We start from the raw sequence: 19,440 nt of genomic DNA, 5'->3' as shown, positions 1-19,440 counted from the left end.
GTACGAAAAAGAGACGCTCTCTGACAGAGACTTCCAAAAGGCAGTAATACACCGGAACAGAAATGGCACTTCTGCAAGAAATAATCTTCGTGCAGCAAATTCAGCTCCATATCATGAACTTGAGATTTTATGCACCATGAATAATTATATTCTCTTTAACCTGCTCGTTAAAAATGTAGCATAACATTTTTAGAATTGTTTCTCTCTCAGTTTTCTTCAAGAGCTGATGAGTTTTGAATGGGCTAGTGTGGGTTCTGAAATTTTTTAAAAAAGTCGTGAGCATTTTATACTTATACTCCTTTGGTGCACATTGTCAGCATATACGACGAGAGAGTGCTATTGAAACTCACAACTCTATCACAGCTCCCAATGCAAGTCAAATATTGTATAATTGAGACGCATTTATTGATGGATGAGGAAAACTGATTTTTGCAATCTATCTTTCATGGCTCTCCGTGGACTCATATCATACATTATTTTCAGTCAAATGACTTTTCGCACGTCATCAGCGTGGTCTCAAAGGTTTCATTACTCGGTGAAATGTAAAGGATCAATGGGAAAGAACAAATGAATGCTCCAATCGAGTTCGCAAGTTGCGCATTTTTAAATGAACCGAACAAAAAAATAGTCTTGAAAAAAAAAAAAAAAAAAAAAAAAAAAAAAAAAAAAGAGGCAGTTACAATAAAAAGTTTTAAACACACCAACTTCAAATCGGGAGTATTTGACAAATAGGCTTCTGACATATTTAAATTCATTTATTGAGCTCGGCTATTACAGCTCTATCATAAAATACCTGGGAGAGAGTAAAGAGGAAAGAGGATGATAGCCATAATTCAAAGGCCGGATTATAAATCAAACGGAATGACGCCTGTGGGAAGAAATGAAAAATAATGGTTGCACTTCTCACCCGCCCTCCCTTCAATTCACCGCGCGTTTCCCGCCGCAGAAATTTAAAGCCTTACCCACCCCGTGAGAAGGGGCCGGAGTGCCCCCCCCCCCCCTCCACCAGCAACCGAGTCCATTCACATCATATTTCCGCATATATCGTCGTTTCGTTCCTCTGACGTAAGGGGGTATCTCTATACTCGCATGAGCTGCGGAAAGCATGGAGTCTTATGGACGACAGGGCTCAAGTGAAAATCGAAATACGCCCTTACGTAAGAGTAACGACGATATAACCTCTCACCTTTCCTGGCCACTAGTTGGTATTTAATTCAAAGCTAAAATAATTCCCTCCCGCAGAGCTGAAAATATTCGTTCTCATGAACATGCAGTTACATGGTTTTTTATCTACCTGTTAGTTCACGCTGCATCCGGGTATTATGTGTTGTTTAGGATTATTTTATGCAACCCATTCATTACGGCAGAGCAAAGTGGTTAATTCATAAATGATCGTTTTCAGCACCTCACCTAGATTCCCATATTAATCATGTGTTTTAGACGCATTTCATCATGTATTTTTAGGTAATATTATGGGCTGCAATATATACCGTGAAATGAGCGGCGAAAGCAAGAAGAAATTCGGAAAATTCTAAAGTTAAGAACCAATACCTTTGAAACTTATGGAACAGCTTCAAATGTTTAAGTCGATTGGTTTATTTTTGACCCCTCCACCGTTTTTTCGCGTGTATTTGTATTATATCGCCATCAAAACAAACTTTAAGAGGATTAAGATATATATGAAAAATTCCTTTTCGAAGAAAGGAAATCGAATGAAAATGTGTTTCTCGATGGGCCTCCAGACGAGGTTTAAAAATTGTTAAAGAATCACGAAACATATTTTTGCTTCATAATTTGGCAAGGAAAAGCGAAACTCTTGACGAAAATTCTAAAAATCAACTCCTAAGCAGAGTAAAAGCGTTCACAATTAAAATTGTTAAACAAAAAAAAAAAAACCCAGAAACCAAAATTAAACAAATGACATCACCTGTATAATTTGTAACTTCCATTAGATCTATGTTCAAAATATGACATCTCGTCCAGGAGTTAGTTCTTGAACTTCCGGTTTTGTGCATTGCTTTTTGCATGATATTTTGAGGAGAAACATGTTATGTTTTAATCTTATGAAATAATAGCGGTCCATTCTCTCCTACCGTCTATATTTGTATCACATTCGTTTAAATGTCAGCCACTGGTTTTAATGCACAATACATTATCTCTGAAATATTTTCAAGGTGTGTCACAACATTCTTATGAATAATAAACTCCTTAATTTGTTTTAAGAACAAGACTATTAATTTCCTCTGTGAGCATCTAACAAAAATGAAAAATAAATTTGTGGAAATACAGTGGATCGAGTCAATTAGAGGGGCCGGACATGACATTTTTACCAAAACTGCTTTTGATGTTTAATTCGTTACAGGTTTTTTAACGGGTAGATTCAGAAGAAACTTTCCCAAGAAAAAACCAATGGAACAACTTTTAGAACCTCAAAAGTCTGTATAAGCGGAGTTTTAAGTTTTTAAAGTTTCCAAAGTCCGACCTCTCCTATTGACTCGATCCACTGTGCGTCGCAATGCTAAATCGTGCCTTTGGACTTGAGCCACCGTTATGGAACGATCACTTGAGCTACACTCCTACATGAATCGATTGAGGGACGTAACGCTAGAGGGTCTCTCAATGTAAATAAAAGTTGGAAAAGGCGATAAAAAAGTTTAATGGCTCACCTGATCGACGATAATCCACTCGCCTTTATCCTCGAGAAGTCGAGACACGTACAGAACACCTGGAATGAAAAAAGAAAAACACTTTCACATGATCCGTAGAAAAAGAGCAGTAACTCGGTCACTGTTCCAAATTATCGCACACTGGATAAAAAAATAGCTTGTATCTACACTGGAAAAAAAAACACATTGGATCTAGAGTCCAGACTCTTAAAAACATCGACAAGAAAAAATACTCTTGATTCAGTCGGATTTTTGCTTAAATCAAGAACCAAGCCTCTTAATTTGAGCGGATTTCCTTTTGATTTAAGCAAAAATCTGATTGAATCAAGAGTATTTTTCCTTGTCAATGTTTTTAAGAGTCTGCGGACTACAGATCCAATGTGTTTTTTTTCCAGTGTAGAATCCTGACTCTTAATAACATTGCCAAGAAAAAATGCTCGAAAATCAGACTTTTTGCTTGAATCAAAAGGAAATCCGCCTAAATTAGGAGACTCGGCTCTTCGATTCAAGGAAAAATCGAATTGAATCAAGAGTATTTCTCTTGTCAATGTTATTAAGAGTCTGGACTCTAGATCCAAGCTCCCTCTTTTCCAGTGCATTCTGAGGGTTTGCAGCTTTTGAGAGCTTATTTTGACCGATCATTATTCACAAGATGTCCAGAGGTTAATGCTGTAAACTTTAGGTATCGATTTTCAGGGCAAATTAAGACAAACGAATCAAGCAGGGTATATCCTATTATCCTTTTTGCTTGGTGTCATCGACCATGCTCGGCCTGTTGACCAATCTAAGCATGCCGAAATAAATGAAAAATAAACTAGTCAATCTCAGTATGATTGTATAAGTTTCATAACATGTAACTTGAACAATCGCAGCAGAGCGCCTTCATTTACGCTTAATACGAAACAATGCTCCATGGTGACGTTAAAATGAGTGTTAAGCAAATAAAGGTTACGCTTTCTATATATTGACAGTATTTTTTTGCATGCTCTAGAATCAAAAAACATGGTGAAAAAATGAGCAACTGGCTAAATTACTCCTTTTCTTTTGGATCTGTTGCGGTTTAAAGTATTATCCAAGAGAAAAAAAGGAAAGTTCTGAGTCGAGGACTTTTCAAGAGGTACATAAAATAATTTTGTGGAATAAATAATTCAGAGCCTCGCCGTAGAAGGAGTATGAAATACATCACCTATTAAATTGGAATTATTGAAATGAAGAAAAATAAAGGCACCATCAACATAATGAAGCAAGGAGAGATGAGCAACTTCTAAATAACTTTCGGCCAGAGGTTTGGAAAAAGTATCTCAAAAGAATTTGAAAAGTTCTCAGCCCAGAAGTTTGAGAATGACGTTAATAAACCTGCATTCCGTAGCTCAGGGTTATCAAAGCGGGCAGAAAGATGAGTTCAAATTCTGTGGGAAAGAGTACGTTTCATTCATGTAACTCCGTTGCTTAAAACTTTCCACCCGAAGATCAAAGAAATATTATATAATCGGTGTGAATGCTGCGATGGAGATGATTAACGCCCTCTTTCGTCTAATTCGACAGGATAGGTACATTCTTCCATCAAAATTATATACAAAGCACGTCAAATGTAATCAAAAATCCAAAAACAACTCATGAAAAATGAAATTATTGTATTTTCCATAGTTTGCAAAATACAGGTGATAAAAAAATGAAAAAAATCAAAAGTTTAATCAGTACAGTCATTGATAGCAAAATTCATTATGTAGTCGTCAGGCACTTAGTTAGAGCTTAATTACCCAAAAACTCCCACTTTTTTGATAATAGAGAGTACTTTTATACTCATTGAATAAAAATCACTGACATATTATTATACGAGTGTTAAAAGACTGTGATCCATGACGTTCCCGAGTTCCCGATTCGACACAACGCAGAAGGATTGAATCTAAGGTTTAGGAAAATATCAAGGGGAATTGTGCAAAAGTTCATTCAAAAAAGAAAAGAAAAACAATTATGGGGAAACTTTGAAAAAGGTTTGAAGGCTCATACGGCGTTTTTCCTCAGTGCAAGAGTGGTGATCATTAAAATTGATAGACAAAGCGATAGATAATGAGGAAATAGAGCGAGCGCCTTTTGTTGGAAGTGGATGGTTGCAATGAAATAAAGAAGTGAGACCCTATCTACTTAGCCCATTACTTCCCTTCTTAGTCTATATCAACCGCCCATTTCAATGAATAGGATCGCTTCATTTTCTTTCCGTCTTCTTTGCCTATTGCATTTGTCTATGAATAAATTTCAATAATCAGCCCGCACTACTCTTCACAGGCACGGCGTTTTTCCTCAGCGGGGCGGCACTGTGATGCCTAATTTCTTCCCCTCAAAAGTTCAGACGGCATCCTTTTTTTTCCTAATGTCTTTTGGCACGCCTGGGGTGGGTGTCCTTACTTAGCCCGGCTCATTGGTGTGACAAGGAATTTTCTTTCCATAAATTTCCTCCTGTTTAATTCCTATCTGGGGCCTTACCTACTGATGGTATGCTTAAGGCTTCCTCCTCCTTTACTCTGTCCCTCAGTCTCTCTCGGATCGTTTTTTTCAATTGGATGCTTTCAATTAACTTCTCCTCCTTCTCTGTAATTAAATACATATCTTTATCTTTCTTATTTTTTTTTCATGATTATAAACTGTAACTCAACTGTAACTCCTCTGTAATTAAATCATAATAAAGGACTATTCAAAAAAAAAAAAAAAAAGTTCAGATTCTCAAAGTAGAGATTCTCAAAAGTTGGCAACAGTATTTTTTCTCCATTTAAATGTGCATTAAACAATGGAATCCAGGCGAGGCAGCCTGAATCGATGTATTCAATAGATTTGAATTGAGAATTAAGAGTGGTGCCAACTTGCTGAAATCGCCACTCTCCAGCGTTCCATTCTCTCTCCCCTCGACCTCCACCCCGTCCCTAGGTTATTTATTACTGGTCAGACTCGGAGGCGCGCGGGCACGGGTATCGAGAGGTAGAAAATGAGAAAGGTCGTCACGCGCTAAAAGCCAACAATTGGAATTCCTATCGAAATTGGAAAAGCCGCGGTCCAGTCGACCAGACGTGACGTGACGTGACGTGACGCTTTGGACGCGGGGCGGCGCGGTGGGCCACTCCTGGATTGTGGTCTGCATATCTAAGCTGTCGCGTCGGGCGTCGTCGTGGCGTCGCGGCGCGGCCAAGCACATCCGTCCCGCCGTCCGCGCCATTGAAATAACAATGAGCCTGAATACGAGCCAACTGTTGATAAGCCTCCTGGCCACGGCACGAACGCAAGGGTGAGAAAGTTGTCGGATTTATACCGCAAATCGAACCACCTTCAAGTGTACCTCCATATTTCGTCGTCTTCTTCTTCTTCTTCTTCTCCTTCTTCTTCTTCTTCTCCTCCTCCTACTCTTTATTCTTCTCCTTTCACTTATCCACTATTCTCCCTCTTCTCCTCCTCCTCCTCCTCCTCCTCCTCCTCCTTCTCCTTCTCCCTCTCCTCTTCCTTCTTCCTCTTCCTCTCCTTCTCCTTCTCCCTCTTCTTCTTCTCCTTCTCATCCTTCTTCTTCTTTGTCTTCTTCTTCTTTTCATTTTCTTCTTCTTCTTCTTCTTCTCCTCCTCTTTATTCTTCTCCATCTTCTTTTCCTTATCCACTTCTTCTCCTCCTCCTCCTCTTTTCCTTCTTCTTCTCCTTCTCCCTCTCCTCTTCCTTCTCCCTCTTCCTCTCCTTCTCCTTTTTCCTCTCCTTCTCCTTTTTCTCTCCTTCTCCTTTTCCTCTCCTTCTCCTTTTTCCTCTTCTTCTTCTTCTCTTCCTTTTTCTTCTTCGTCTTCTTCTTCTTCTCCTCCTCTATCTCCTCCTCCTCCGCCTTCTTCTTCTTTCCTTTTCTTCTGCCTCTTCTTCTTTTTTTCTTCTTCTCCTCCTCCTTTTTCTCCATCTTCTTCTTTTTCTTCGTCTTTTCTTCTTTTTCAAGGTCGTACTCCTTCTTTTAGCAGGCTCTTTCCTCCTAAAATAGCCCCAACAACCCTACATAGCAATATAGTAATCGAATATCGACTCGTGCAAAAATGTCCGTTGTCCAATGCAGAGTTTCATAATTGCATGCAGTGACTTTTTTTGCCCCACGACACAGCTGAATGAAATCGATCTCTTTAGTAAACGTTTGACTATATTTAGGGGATTTGTTTTTTAAAATTGTTCTACATTCCTAAAGTCTTAAACCATCTTGTGTCTGTAAGTTACTACGAAATCAACCACTCAAATTCCGAGACACAGTGTTGGACAACGGACGCTCTCGCACGGGCCTTCTTCAAGGGGCATACGACCCTCTTATAGTCGAATTCAAGGTATTTAAATGGTTTTGAAGGAACATCGATACCTTGCCTAAGATATACGCGAGATAGTTCCTACAACCACGTGCTTGTGCATCGACACGTGGAAGGGTGAATAGGATTTAGGAATCAACGCAGACTAAAACAAGCAGTGAACTCCAACACAATGTGTTGATAAGGCGCGTCATTAACTCGCACAAATCAACCCCTTTAGTTTTCATTTATAGAGATTTCAAAATAGGTAAGTAGCACAACAAGAGAATTCATACGATCCAAAACTGAAAGATCAACGATGCACTTTGACGAGACCGTGTATTGTGAATGTAAAAAGCCATTCGAACGAGTTTAAGTTTTTTGATCTGCCCCAAGCAAAACCTTATCAGATTCTTAAAGAAAAGTGCTACGCAATAATTTAAGCGAAGAAAGAAAAAATTTTGTCGAACTCCTGAAAGATAAAGTCGATTTAAAGGTATTTTGGGGCTAAAATACCCAAATCACCAGCATTATAAATCCCGTTATATTATTGAAAAGAAATTGACTCGACATAAATTCAATGCATTAGATATGTCTTGATTTTGTTATTTTAAACGTATTTCCATGCAAAGAAGTTCAACCATGTCCATGCTTTATTCATTCATGAATTGAAAGTAAGCAATCTACATCCCGAAAATCTACCGATTTGCCGTATTAAATTGTAGAAACTTGATATACCAAGTCGATGCACCCACTCGTTGAATTTACCAACCAATTTTGTGAGTGCAAATATGTAAAAATCAATATGCTATAGTCATTTTGGGTGCATTTACTTTTCATGAAACAATAATAATTTCAATCCCGAAAAACCATCAATTTTCCGTATAAAATCGAAAAAATCGAAATGTGTCGACTCTCTGACGTGAACATTGGATTCTACGTGTAAAAATACTCACGTATCGATATGCATATCAGAAAACCAGAACCAGAACGGAAACCATGTGTGGACACAGTTAGCAGTCCGCGGCAACATCCATTCAACTGAATAATGGTAAAAATTAGATAGAATTTTAGCCGCTTTGCCCGCCTCTCCTCGTTATTTACAAACCGCTCCTATACTCATCTCAAAATTTTTCTCAGAGCTTTGTGTTATTATCAGCTTCCATTTAAATCCCGGTTCGATGACCGAATTGGCTGCCCAAAAAGCAAGCCATTTTTGAAAGGTTCTATGAGAAATTCGTGATATTATCGGCTCTCAGGAAATCACCCCATGGCTATAATTGGTGGTATAAATGTTTGAGTGCCTAAAATAATCGTATTATTCAAAAAACTAAGGCACTAAACTATGGAGTCAGTTTCTTTTTAATAAAATAACGGGATTTACTCCCCGTGATTTAGCTATTATAGCCCCAGAATACTTTTAAAGCGCCTTTACTTTCCAGAATCTTGACGGAATTATTTTTTAGCTTAAACGACTTAAGAGACACTGTAGTTAAAAAATATAAAGAATTTTCGAGTTTGACAAAAAAAAAAAAAAATGTTCGTTCAGGCACACCGTGTATTGTATGGAGTACTGCTGCTATTCAAACCTTATCTTCAGGTCAAAATTCTTACAAGGAAGCCCCTTGCAAGAGGCGAATTTTTTGGAATTTCTCCCAATTTTTTCTCCGTTACATAATTGAATTGCTTGTCAAATTCTGAGGTCAATTATATTTAATTGTAATTTATACATTTCTTTTTTTCCCTTCATTTTATTTTTTGTCTGGAGAAGTTTCGTTGATTACTTCGGATTTCGAATACTGTAACTTCTCTTCTATTCGGCCGATTTTTATGAATGAGACCTCTTTTAATTCGTGTTTTAACGGAGAGTGAGGAAAAAATTGCAAAGTACACGCGAAACAATTTTTTTTGAAAATTGGACGAATCCTAGCGTGACGGTGAAATGGTTAATCAAGCGTAAAATCAAGGGTGAGGGTCCGGGTCGGGTCGCTCGGGAGGACAAAAGAAAATGCCTCTGTGTCGGGACAGAGGTCCGGTGTGCGGGGAGGAGAAGGGTAAGTGGTTTTCTGTAAAAGCAAACTGATTTCTGTATGTGTTATGGTTAGCACATGGTCTAATGAGTTTTGAGGCTCATCACAGATTGCACTTACGGTTGTCTGGCCTGGCCTTCGCTATCAGAGGAAAGGTACCAACTTTTGAAAAGCCTAACAGTGGTGTGGAGATTTGTCAAAGCAACGTTATGAACGAAACGGAGGAGTAATTTTCTCATTCTTAGAGTGCCGGCCTGGTCAGCCATCCTCGAATCAGTTCGCTTGATTCTGCTTATATATGCATATTTTAAATCAGCGCGCCCCACTCTTAGGCTTTTTTTAAAAAAACCAAGTAACGTAGACTCTTGGTATTCACTGCACATAAACTAGGGAGCCCCAGAATGAGAAACAACTTTAAATCATAATTATTGACGGAAAAATAAACTTTTTACACGCTTTGGAAAATCTCAGAAGTTCGCGGTAGTCACTTTTCGGTAAGGAACTAAGGGACTCGGTTATTGTATCGAGTGGGGGGTCGAAACGATCGCAAAGGCGGTATACTACGTATACGCGCCAAAAAAATACCTTGAGGGATAAGAAAAGAAAATAGGGTAGAAGCATAAGGAAACAATAAGATGGATGTTTAAAGATAAACTTACGAAGAAAAGCTAAAGCTGGCCTGATATATAGATGCCTAAACTGCCGTGCTAAGGAGGAACGTCATATGAACATTCGGGGGTTGCCAAATTTCCTTCGATAAAATGTGTAATTTTTTAGGAGTGTTATTAATATTTTTCCTTGAAATTTTCGGGAACTTTAGTGAAATTGCGAACATAATTATAAGAGAAATTGGAGGGAAAATATTAATGAGTTTACTAGGAAATTCGTGTTTTATCAATAGAAACTTGATGACGCCTGAAGGTTCATACGACGTTCTTCTTAAGCATGGCTGTAAATCACTAGCCCAGGATAGCGCGACCTATTCGGAGCGAGCACAGACATAAGATTGTGGACCTCGAATTTTCAGCGCTCTGCTGATAACGGGGACAGTTCGCTAAAACGAGGACTTTTTTCAACCCAGCAATATTTTCGAGTAAAAATAAAACACCTCGCAAAAACTGAGTTTGCCGCGGAGAAACAAGACGAGTAGGCGGTAGGTAAGAGCGCGTGTTGATGACGGCGCAGAGATACAAATATTCGTGCTTGATGGATGTCCGTGGTGCATCTTAAAAATTGAAGGCGCTATGGCGCGAGGCGTATGCTCCGCTCTATACTACCAATGGGGTGTCGCTACAATTCGGGAGAAAAATTAAAAATGAGGCCCGATTACGTCCATCCTATCTTCGGCTGTGTTGACACTATATTTTTTTAATTCAATTTGATTTTTGATTCTTTTGTAAAGGTGTATTCGTAAACCTTGGTCTATAGCTTGCACGAACCGGCACCATGATTCCCCCGGAACAGTTTTTCGGGTTAATTTGACCCAGCTTGCGATTTCTTGGGAGGTTTTTAACAAAATCTTCTGACACTCGATTTTTTCTTTTTTCAATTTGATGTATGATTTTCTTGTAGCATGTATTTGTAGAACTATACCTATCTGAAGCTCGCACGCTTTGGATACTAACCACGATGCACATGTTTTTAGCAAGCCATAGGTCAATCTGACCCGGCCACGGCATCTTGGGGTTACTAACGCAAGGTCAGTAGTGAAATGACAAAAAGTATGATGTATCGAATGATCTACCATTTAAACCTATGAAAGAGGATCGATAAACAGGGTGCTCGAAGCGAACACCTTAATAATCGATTCTTTACCATGGGTTTAAATTACATATCAATCGATACATCGCAATTCACACCACGCCAATGCAAAACAAAGAAGACGTACGACATGCCGTTTACTACTATTGTAATACCCAGTGCTTCATAATGTGCACGATACGTGAACACTGGTTGACATTTATTTAGCACAATTTGGAGCTACAAATTCTTTGTGAAATAAATTCAAGTTGGAAAGTCAAATGATGCATTATTTAATTATGGACCTCTTCCGGTTCCTCCGAAAAGACTGTAATGTAGCGTAAAAAAAAGTAATTTCACACTTTGACGTTACATATCAACCTTTTTTGTGCGCCAGCCGTGGCTTAACACTTTAATTATAGACCGTGATCTAAATTGAATCTGCCCTTTGACTAACCCATTGATTCCACTAGGTAGGTGAGAGTCCCATTATACCATTGGAGTCTCAATCAGTTACGAGTCAAACGCTTGAACCGTGCTCTTAATTTTGAGGTATTAACGCTAAAAAGAACTGCATGTGTGCCAAACTTTTTCAAACAATTTTATACTTAGATGCACTATATCGGCAAAATATCTTTAAAAAGAATTCAATGGTCAGTTCTCTCTTAACTGTTCCAAGATGATTTCAGTGGCGTGGTGGCGTGCTTTGCGATACATCGATTGTTCTGCCGTTTAAACCTATGGAAAAGGATTGATAAATAGAAAGTTAGCAACGACCACCTTAATAATCGATTCTTTGCCATAGCTTCAAATGGGGAAATATCGATTATCGATAATTCACATTCCGTCACTGAATGATTTAGAGTGAATTCATTCGTGACAAACTAAGTGGATTTCAATTATCTCTAAGACTGTGCGCCCTCTTTTAAAAAGTAAAAGAGACTAAAAAACTAAAGAGAAAAAATGTACACATGAAACTATCGTAACTAATTCTATGAGATGAATGAGAGCATGGTCCTTTAGAAAATACAACTGATAACTTCTGGACCAAATGTGACAAAATTCGCTTTAAATTCTGTCTTCTGAAATTGAAGTTATACTCGAGGGGATAGTAGCTTTTCTCTCGATTTTCCATTTCCGTGCTAATATAAACTCTATTATTTTCTGTCACCTATCTCCGTCCTCCTCAAAGACTATGTTTGGCTCAGGTGCGACAAAGCTTCGATCAGAAATCCTAGCCGTGCTGGAGCCGCGGGAATATTTCCCTTGCTTCGGCCATAAATTTTTCTTCGATTTGGATTAAACTGATCGAAAGCAAACATTTAAGCAGTTACATGTTGATATTCCAATGTTGTCGGATTTAAATCAAGACAAATGATGAATACATCCGATTTCCGTGATTAACCTGTGAAGAGACAACAAGGGCGGATTTTGTACAAATTTTAAATGCATGAATTATCTCGGTGCGCATAAATTATGGGAGGATATTGGATGGGCACGAGAACGCGGCTTGAAAACAAAAGCCCAGGACCGTTGGTCGAGATGATTTAGCACTCCAAAAGGATTCGGATGCGTGAACGAGGACTGGCTCACTGAAAACAGGTGCGCCTCTTTCAAGCGAGAAACGCCCGCTGGAAAAAAAAAATACAGCGGGAAATGTTCGACCGTGTTGCAATCCCAGTTACTTTCAAATCCCAGCGATGTTCATAGGAGCAATCTCCGCATGGCCAACCAGTGTTATTTTAGGTAATCTTCAATTTGGGCGGTATTCCTCGAACGAAGACTAAGTGACATCAGCTAAAAAGTGGAAATTCAAAACCTGATGAGCGCTGTCGCCATCAGGTGTTGCCGAAGTTTTGTATGATTTTTCCCGATGTTAATTGGACCGCGTTAAGCAGAATGGAATCAAACCACATCAGCTTATGTCAAATTAAATTGGGCCAATTGATTTTTTACACAAAAACTGTCGTGCGGTTTATTTTTACAAATGTAAGTGAATTTTCTGCATAGTACAAAGCAAATTCTTGAAAAATGTAAAAAAAAAACCGCACAAACGTTCTCTAGTAAAATGTTAAATTGCTCGGTTAAATTTGACAACAGCTGATGTGGCTTGGCTCCTTTCTGCTAAAAACGGTCCAAATAATCTGAATACCTTTCCTTCATGTTATTCTATTGGAAAATTTTCCCATTCTTCATTTCTATCGGAAAAACTCACATTGAGCTAATGGGAATGATGATTAATAAAAGAAAGTACCAAGAAATAACGTTCTTTCACGTAGATTTACGAGGAATTTTTTACCGTGCGTTTTTAGACATTTAAGTTAAAATTTAAGCCAATTTTTCGAGCTGCCAAAATCTTAAGAAATACAATCTTTCGGGAAAAATATAACAAACAATTTGCAGTTTTTTCCAATATTAATTTAATATTGAAGGCTTTCGTTCTCTCTCTTGTCCGACAAATTTATACCTCTAATATTTTGCTAAACTGTAAGCACCAGGCAAACCAAAAAAGATCGACTGACATTGATTACAGACTGCAATTATTAGTGTTAAATGGCTCTTTCAAAAGATGTGCCCGACGTAATCTCATAATTTTGTCCTTAAAGTGTTTGTTTGAAAAAAGAAGAATTAAGAGAAGAAAATTCGTCTTTTCATAAATATGTGGCCGGGACAAAAACACCCCAGCAATTCTTAATCAGAAAATGAAGTGACTTTGCGGCGGAATTTTGCAGGAAGTTTCATTAAACTCAAGTACTAGATAGAAAATGAAATGAAAATGTTTTCATTAGAGGTTGAAGAGCTCACCCGACGAAACGTCCCCATTCTTGTTTCTCTAATTATGAAACTAACGTTGCCAAGTAAGGCCTAGAAACTTCCATTTTTTGGTCATTGTATATTTTATCCTAATATTGAAATGAAAGTTTCATAATGTTCTGTTACATGTCTCAGAACAGAACCTTAAAGGTTCGCGTAAAGAGACACAGTATTCAAGGAGGCAATTCAAGCAAAATATCATGAGCAAAGTTGAGGTATTTTTTCTTGTTTTGACGGGAGGGGGGGGGGCAGGGTATGAAATCGGTATTCAAAAACTTATGCATCAACCGTATTAATTCCTCCTCCATTAAAAAATGATCCGTGTACATATTTGATACTGACCTTGCATTTTTAAAATTCATTGCGTGAAGAATTGGTGCCTCCTGCTTTAAACAGCGCGAATTCCTATTTATCACATAATGAATATAGTAATAAAACGGAAGTAGTATTACATGACATACGCAGAAAACCTGAACACCACATTTGATTTAATAACAACCTCGAATGTCCTCATTATCTCCGACACGTAGGGATAAAGAAAAAATCATCGATTGCAATGCGTCTCAAAGCGCCTTCACTTCTGTTCGATACCTCATTATATACTACAAAGTTAGTTTAGTTGCTTAACCTAACTTTGTGCAATATTGAATTCCACTACATAGTTTAGCTACTGAACCTCCATTTTTTCTAACGTTTGATCAAGTTCTATAGGTTTAACCCACTTCCAGGTTCATTGATAGTTTCATACGTGGGTATTTTTACGTTAAAATTGAACACTTTCTAATTTGTCATGGAAATTATTATTTTCTCGAGGGTTGAAAAATACCGATGTTTCACTAATTTTTACAAACATTTTATGTTTCATATGAATGGTTTTATCCATTTTTATTGCCATGATCATAAAAAAGTGTTTGATTTACATCACAACTAATACCGTAGTATTGTACCATATTATTTACTCTATCCCAGTATTCGGCACATATCTAATGAATTCATCATTATTCGGAGGTGCAGCAACAGTGAAGTTTCATCGTGACCTCCCGTGTTTGATGAGTTTATCTACATTTTGAGAGGAAACTCGATGGAGAATTTCTGTATAAGTAGACAATGGCTTTGCGGAGATTCTACTTTGACACCGCGTTTAGGGTTGGCAATTAATTTTTGCGGACCGCTGAGATGAATAATTCGTTGTTTACAACCGGGAGGAGTGAAGCGAAAAGTTGTGGCGAGGGGCGAGGCGCTCGTGTTGAGCTGCGGCAGCCCTCGTGGAGTCATGAGTCATAAATGAGCTTAGGACCTCAGAGTCGTTGCTGTGCCCTCTTCAATCTCACTGGTGTCATCTGTCCTCTCGGATAAAAAACCATCTCGTCTATACTTTGAAACGTGAGAGAAAACCATATAAAGAAAGAATTTTCGAAGCAAAGTAGTTTATGACGTTTGAGGGAGAAAAGACTCCAAGCAAATTACTATTGGGACTCGTTAGTGTGGTTGAAAAAATCCCGACGCGATTATTTGGACATTTTACGGATTTAAAATTCAAGAGAAGGTTGATACACCTTTTATTCCCACCCTAAAACGTAATGCAGGGAGCAGTATATCGACCAGTGGCGTGGCGTAAATTGCGATACATCGATTGTTATGCCATATAAACCTACGGAAAAGGATCGATAAACAGGGTGTTCGCAGCGAACACCTTAATAATCGATTCTTTACCATAGGTTTCAATGGCATAATAATCGATACATCGCAATTCACGCCACGCCACTAATATCGATGGTGAAGTCACCAGACCACGGATCTCCGTTTGAGGCGACTTTCCTGTCGAACTTTATTTTTTAAACGGAAAATCAGTGAACGTCAATTCTTGAAAAAGTCCGTGATTTTTATTCTCTTCGCGATGGGAACTCTGTGAAAACTTTACGGAATGATTTTTTCTTAAAAAAAAAAAGATAAAAAGGAAGTAGATATTCTAAAATACCGCAAACGACGTACGTAGTCTGGTAGTTTCACCGACGATATGCCCGTATACGCATAAAGTTATAATGTACCTTCAAGTCATAAAAAGACAATAATTTCATCACGGAAAGCGGCTTATCAAACAAATAGACAAAATAAAACCTTAAAATACCTGAAAAAAACCATATAACTTGGTTCATTTAGGGAATGTCTTATAAAAATTGGGCTCGTGTTAACCGTCAAAATCTCCTCTTTAAATATAAGCCAAATATTTTTTCACATACAACGATCCACAAAGAGGGCGCAAGTCAACATGTTTAGCAGATTGATGACTACAATGAGTCTTCAAAAATGGAATCCTAATTTTAAGCGCAGAAATGATAAGTACGTTGAACATATTACCTACATGAGACCACTGATCACTTCACACTGTCCCAAATACGTAATTTAAAACTGTGAGAAGAATGAAAGTGGTTGGTTTTCCATTTTACAGGGGATGCAATTTTGAGAATGACATTTTTCGAGCAAATCATACACTTGAAAAGTCTTCATTGACCCTGAAATTCAACTGCAGTAATATTTTCCTGCACCAAGAAACAGAATTTAGGATCAACAATCCAACGTCACGTCACGCAACATGAACGGCACGTTACAAAATGTTACGTTCTCATTTGTGATCGTGGTTCGATGATCGTTAAGATCTGAAACAAGCCCAGGAGAGAAGGTAAATACGGTGTCTGAAAATCGACAGCTCTACTGCAACCTCTACTTCTCATCGAATTCTGTTCAGATGTCTAGTAAGTATTGACTACCTCGAGTCGACCTTTATCCTGTATTCGTTAGCTTGTCACCAGATAAAAGAGGGTAAGCCCCGGGGAAAATGAACCGAGAAACATCAAACCAACCCAGCCTATCATTTTGTGCGCTGAAAGACCATAATTTGCCGCTAGTTCCTCACACCTGCCCTTGTTAGAGCACTGAAAAGAAGTCCTGGTGAATCATTATGGATTAAACTGCGCCGGAGGTCGAGAAAAAATAGGGGATCATCATACTGTATCAAGCAAAGTAGTTTCCTCGAATAATGTTAAAATATGTGTTCCTCAATATTTTCCCGTGACAATCATCAACACGCGTAGAGCAGCCTAAATTTAAAATTTAACAGAAACATACAACACTGGGGAGGTACTATTTTAGGCACATTCTAGAACGACGTATGTATCATTCATTTTTTACGCTGATAGATGATTTTGTGGATAAGTAATAAAGTTATAGTTCTATATAGTAGTACAATGTTTTCACATCGTAATTGAATCGATTGTGCATTTTTATTAAAGGGCCATCTTTGATTTATACAAACTAGAGTTTATTTGGTTTTATTTTTTAAAGAGAGACGACACTTTCTCGACTCAAGTTTTGTTTTTCTTTTTTCCAAGATTAGTCCCTTTTTAAAAAGAAACAATTATTTCGTTTCTTTGACCTCGCCATCAGAGCTAGAGTACCTCGTATCCGCAAAATTTGCCGTCTTTATTTCTTTGAATGACATTAACTATTCATTAGAATTCCTTTAAAGGTCTGAAATGAGATCTAAATTTGAGACTTTGATAGGTATCAAAGTCCTATGTACCGTTAATATGAAGGAGACAAAGCGTTAAGACGAGGAACAGTCGGAAGTATCCATTAAATCACTCGACCGTCGACCGTTAAAAGTTATGGTTTTCGTCATGAACTGGTGTTAGTGTGTTGTAAATTTTCATTTATGATTGCAAAGGAGCTGAACAGAGGGGATTAGGCCGACCTGAATGGACCCGGACGAACGGAGACAGCTGCTGTGACCTTTTGACCTAGAGCTGCACAAATCCTTTTCGGGCACGAATAAATTATTGAGCTCCCCCGTTTTTATGCATTTATTCCTTCGAGGCACTTTCAGGGAACTCTAATCCCCCTTATTCACAAAAAAAGAGCTCCATATAAAATATTTCGAGAAAGAGCGGGCTGCCTCAATCGGCCGGCGCTGCGTGACAATAATGCCCGGATAGAAAGGAAAGGGCAGTGATAATATCTGTGCTTTGCACAAGGTTTGTAGATATAGTCAAAGTCAAGGATCTCGGTATAGACATAGCAAAAAACTCTTGAGATAAATGTAGACACAACCATGGATATACAGCCGATGCAAAGGCAATAACCTTAACAGGCAACCGACATCAGAAATAAATCAATGCATGGAGAAAATCATAGCTATAGACATGGTTGTCGAATGGCAACTGCGGGCATTTTTTTTTTCTTCGTTTTTTTGCTGCGGCTGTGACCTGTGATTCTGCAATTTGTCATTTCTGTTAATCCTCGTAAATTTTATTCCTTGCAATATTGAAATAGCCTCCATGCACGCTGGGCTTGTCGATTTCCTTATTTTTGCAGTGGTGAATGCAAAGCTTAAGTGCGCTCTAGCTAGAATTGTATTTAGCAAATGGGTGGTTTTTATACGAGGATTAAAAATAAACAAGTGGTACGGAACAAAACAAAAGAATATGAACTATATCATGGACCGTAGGTTGATTTAAATTTCTGATCGAACTGTTTTCTAACGCTTCAGTCAAATAAAACACAAATTTATTGAGTTGCATTAGCTCGTAAAATCAGTCATTCGATTGATTTTTGCTCCAATTTCTTGCGAAACTACAAACCTGATATCGAAACTTGGCTGTTTTGAAAACGCCTTCAAATGCGGCGTGATACCTCACGCATTCCGGAGAGTTCAAATAGTTGTATCATTGCGCCTTAGAAATGCGACGGTAGATTACAATTGAAATAGCCTCCATACACGCAAGTCTTGTCGATTTCCTTTGACATTTTAGTAGTCGTGAATGCATAGCTAAAATGCGCTCCAGCCAGAAGTGTATTTAGCAAATGAGTGGTTTTTATAGGAGGATTGAAAACAAACAAATGGTAGGAAATAAAACATAATAATAAGAACTTTGCAAAACGATAATCTGGGTATCGGAACTTGGCTGTTTTGAAAACGCCTTCAAATGCGGCGTGATACCTCACGCATTCCGGAGAGTTCAAATAGTTGTATCATTGCGCCGTAAGAATGTGACGGAAGATTACAATTATTTGTGTATGAGAAATGTGTACATGCTTATTCCTATTTTGGCATGGCATTAAGGAACTCAAAAAAAAATAAATTACACGGGAAAAATAGGGTAGTCGTTACAACTAGCGGCTGGTTAAAAATACGCCAGCTACCGTGCGGTAGTTATCGTAACTACCGCACGGTAGCAGGAGCATTTTTAACTAGCCGCTGGTTGTGTCGACTACCCTATTTTTTCCGTGTAATAAAGGGATTTTATATCTAAAAAAATGCATTCTTTCAAACCAACTGATTCTCTTCGTGTCATCGTTCAATTCGAAACATCTTGCGTGACCCGCAGCATATCCTCCAAAGTAGGAAACGATTTGTGTGAAAATTATTGCATTCATTATCAGTTTCTCACTTGCATCAACATTCAAAACTTTCATCTACCTTATCATAAATGGCACATGTTGTCATCATATAATGTTTCCGATAAACTGTGTAGAACAGAATCTTTAAATAAAAGCACGGAAAAAAAGAATGATAGATATTGAACCATAATAATAGCTGATTTTGGCACCAACCTAAAAATATATGGTCAAATCTACCTTACTACTGTCAATTTTTAAGTTATTCAACCGGACGGATGGTTGATTCAACCGCATTTCTTGGTTAGTGGGAAATTCAGCTGTAAATATAGTTAAATATATCAATCCCTTTTTTCCGTGAGGCAGATTAATCGACACGTCCTATGTTATTCGGCACATATGAATGACAATACTTTAGGTATTATCATTAACTTTGCCATCTATCGTAAAAATCAATCAAATTTGCTATAATATATATTTTTGTCTTAATATGATTTATTTATTGAGGCG

The 19,440-nt window shown here is 38.0% G+C and overlaps 1 protein-coding gene across 1 annotated transcript in view; it reads right to left on the bottom strand.

Moving 5' to 3' along the window:
• Positions 1–19,440, bottom strand: part of mfr (ferlin family C2 domain-containing myoferlin misfire) — a 141,327-nt gene that overhangs the window by 116,346 nt on the left and 5,541 nt on the right. Inside the window, exon 3 of the mRNA XM_072297777.1 lies at positions 2,667–2,725. Within this exon, the coding sequence (XP_072153878.1) occupies positions 2,667–2,725 (59 nt within the window). The remainder of the gene's footprint in view (positions 1–2,666; positions 2,726–19,440) is intronic.

The sequence above is a fragment of the Bemisia tabaci genome, chromosome 3, assembly GCF_918797505.1.
Source record: "Bemisia tabaci chromosome 3, PGI_BMITA_v3".
NCBI classification, from domain to species: Eukaryota; Metazoa; Arthropoda; class Insecta; order Hemiptera; family Aleyrodidae; genus Bemisia; species Bemisia tabaci.
Note: the sequence above shows the minus strand (reverse complement) of the source record. Positions and strands in the feature narration are given on the sequence as shown.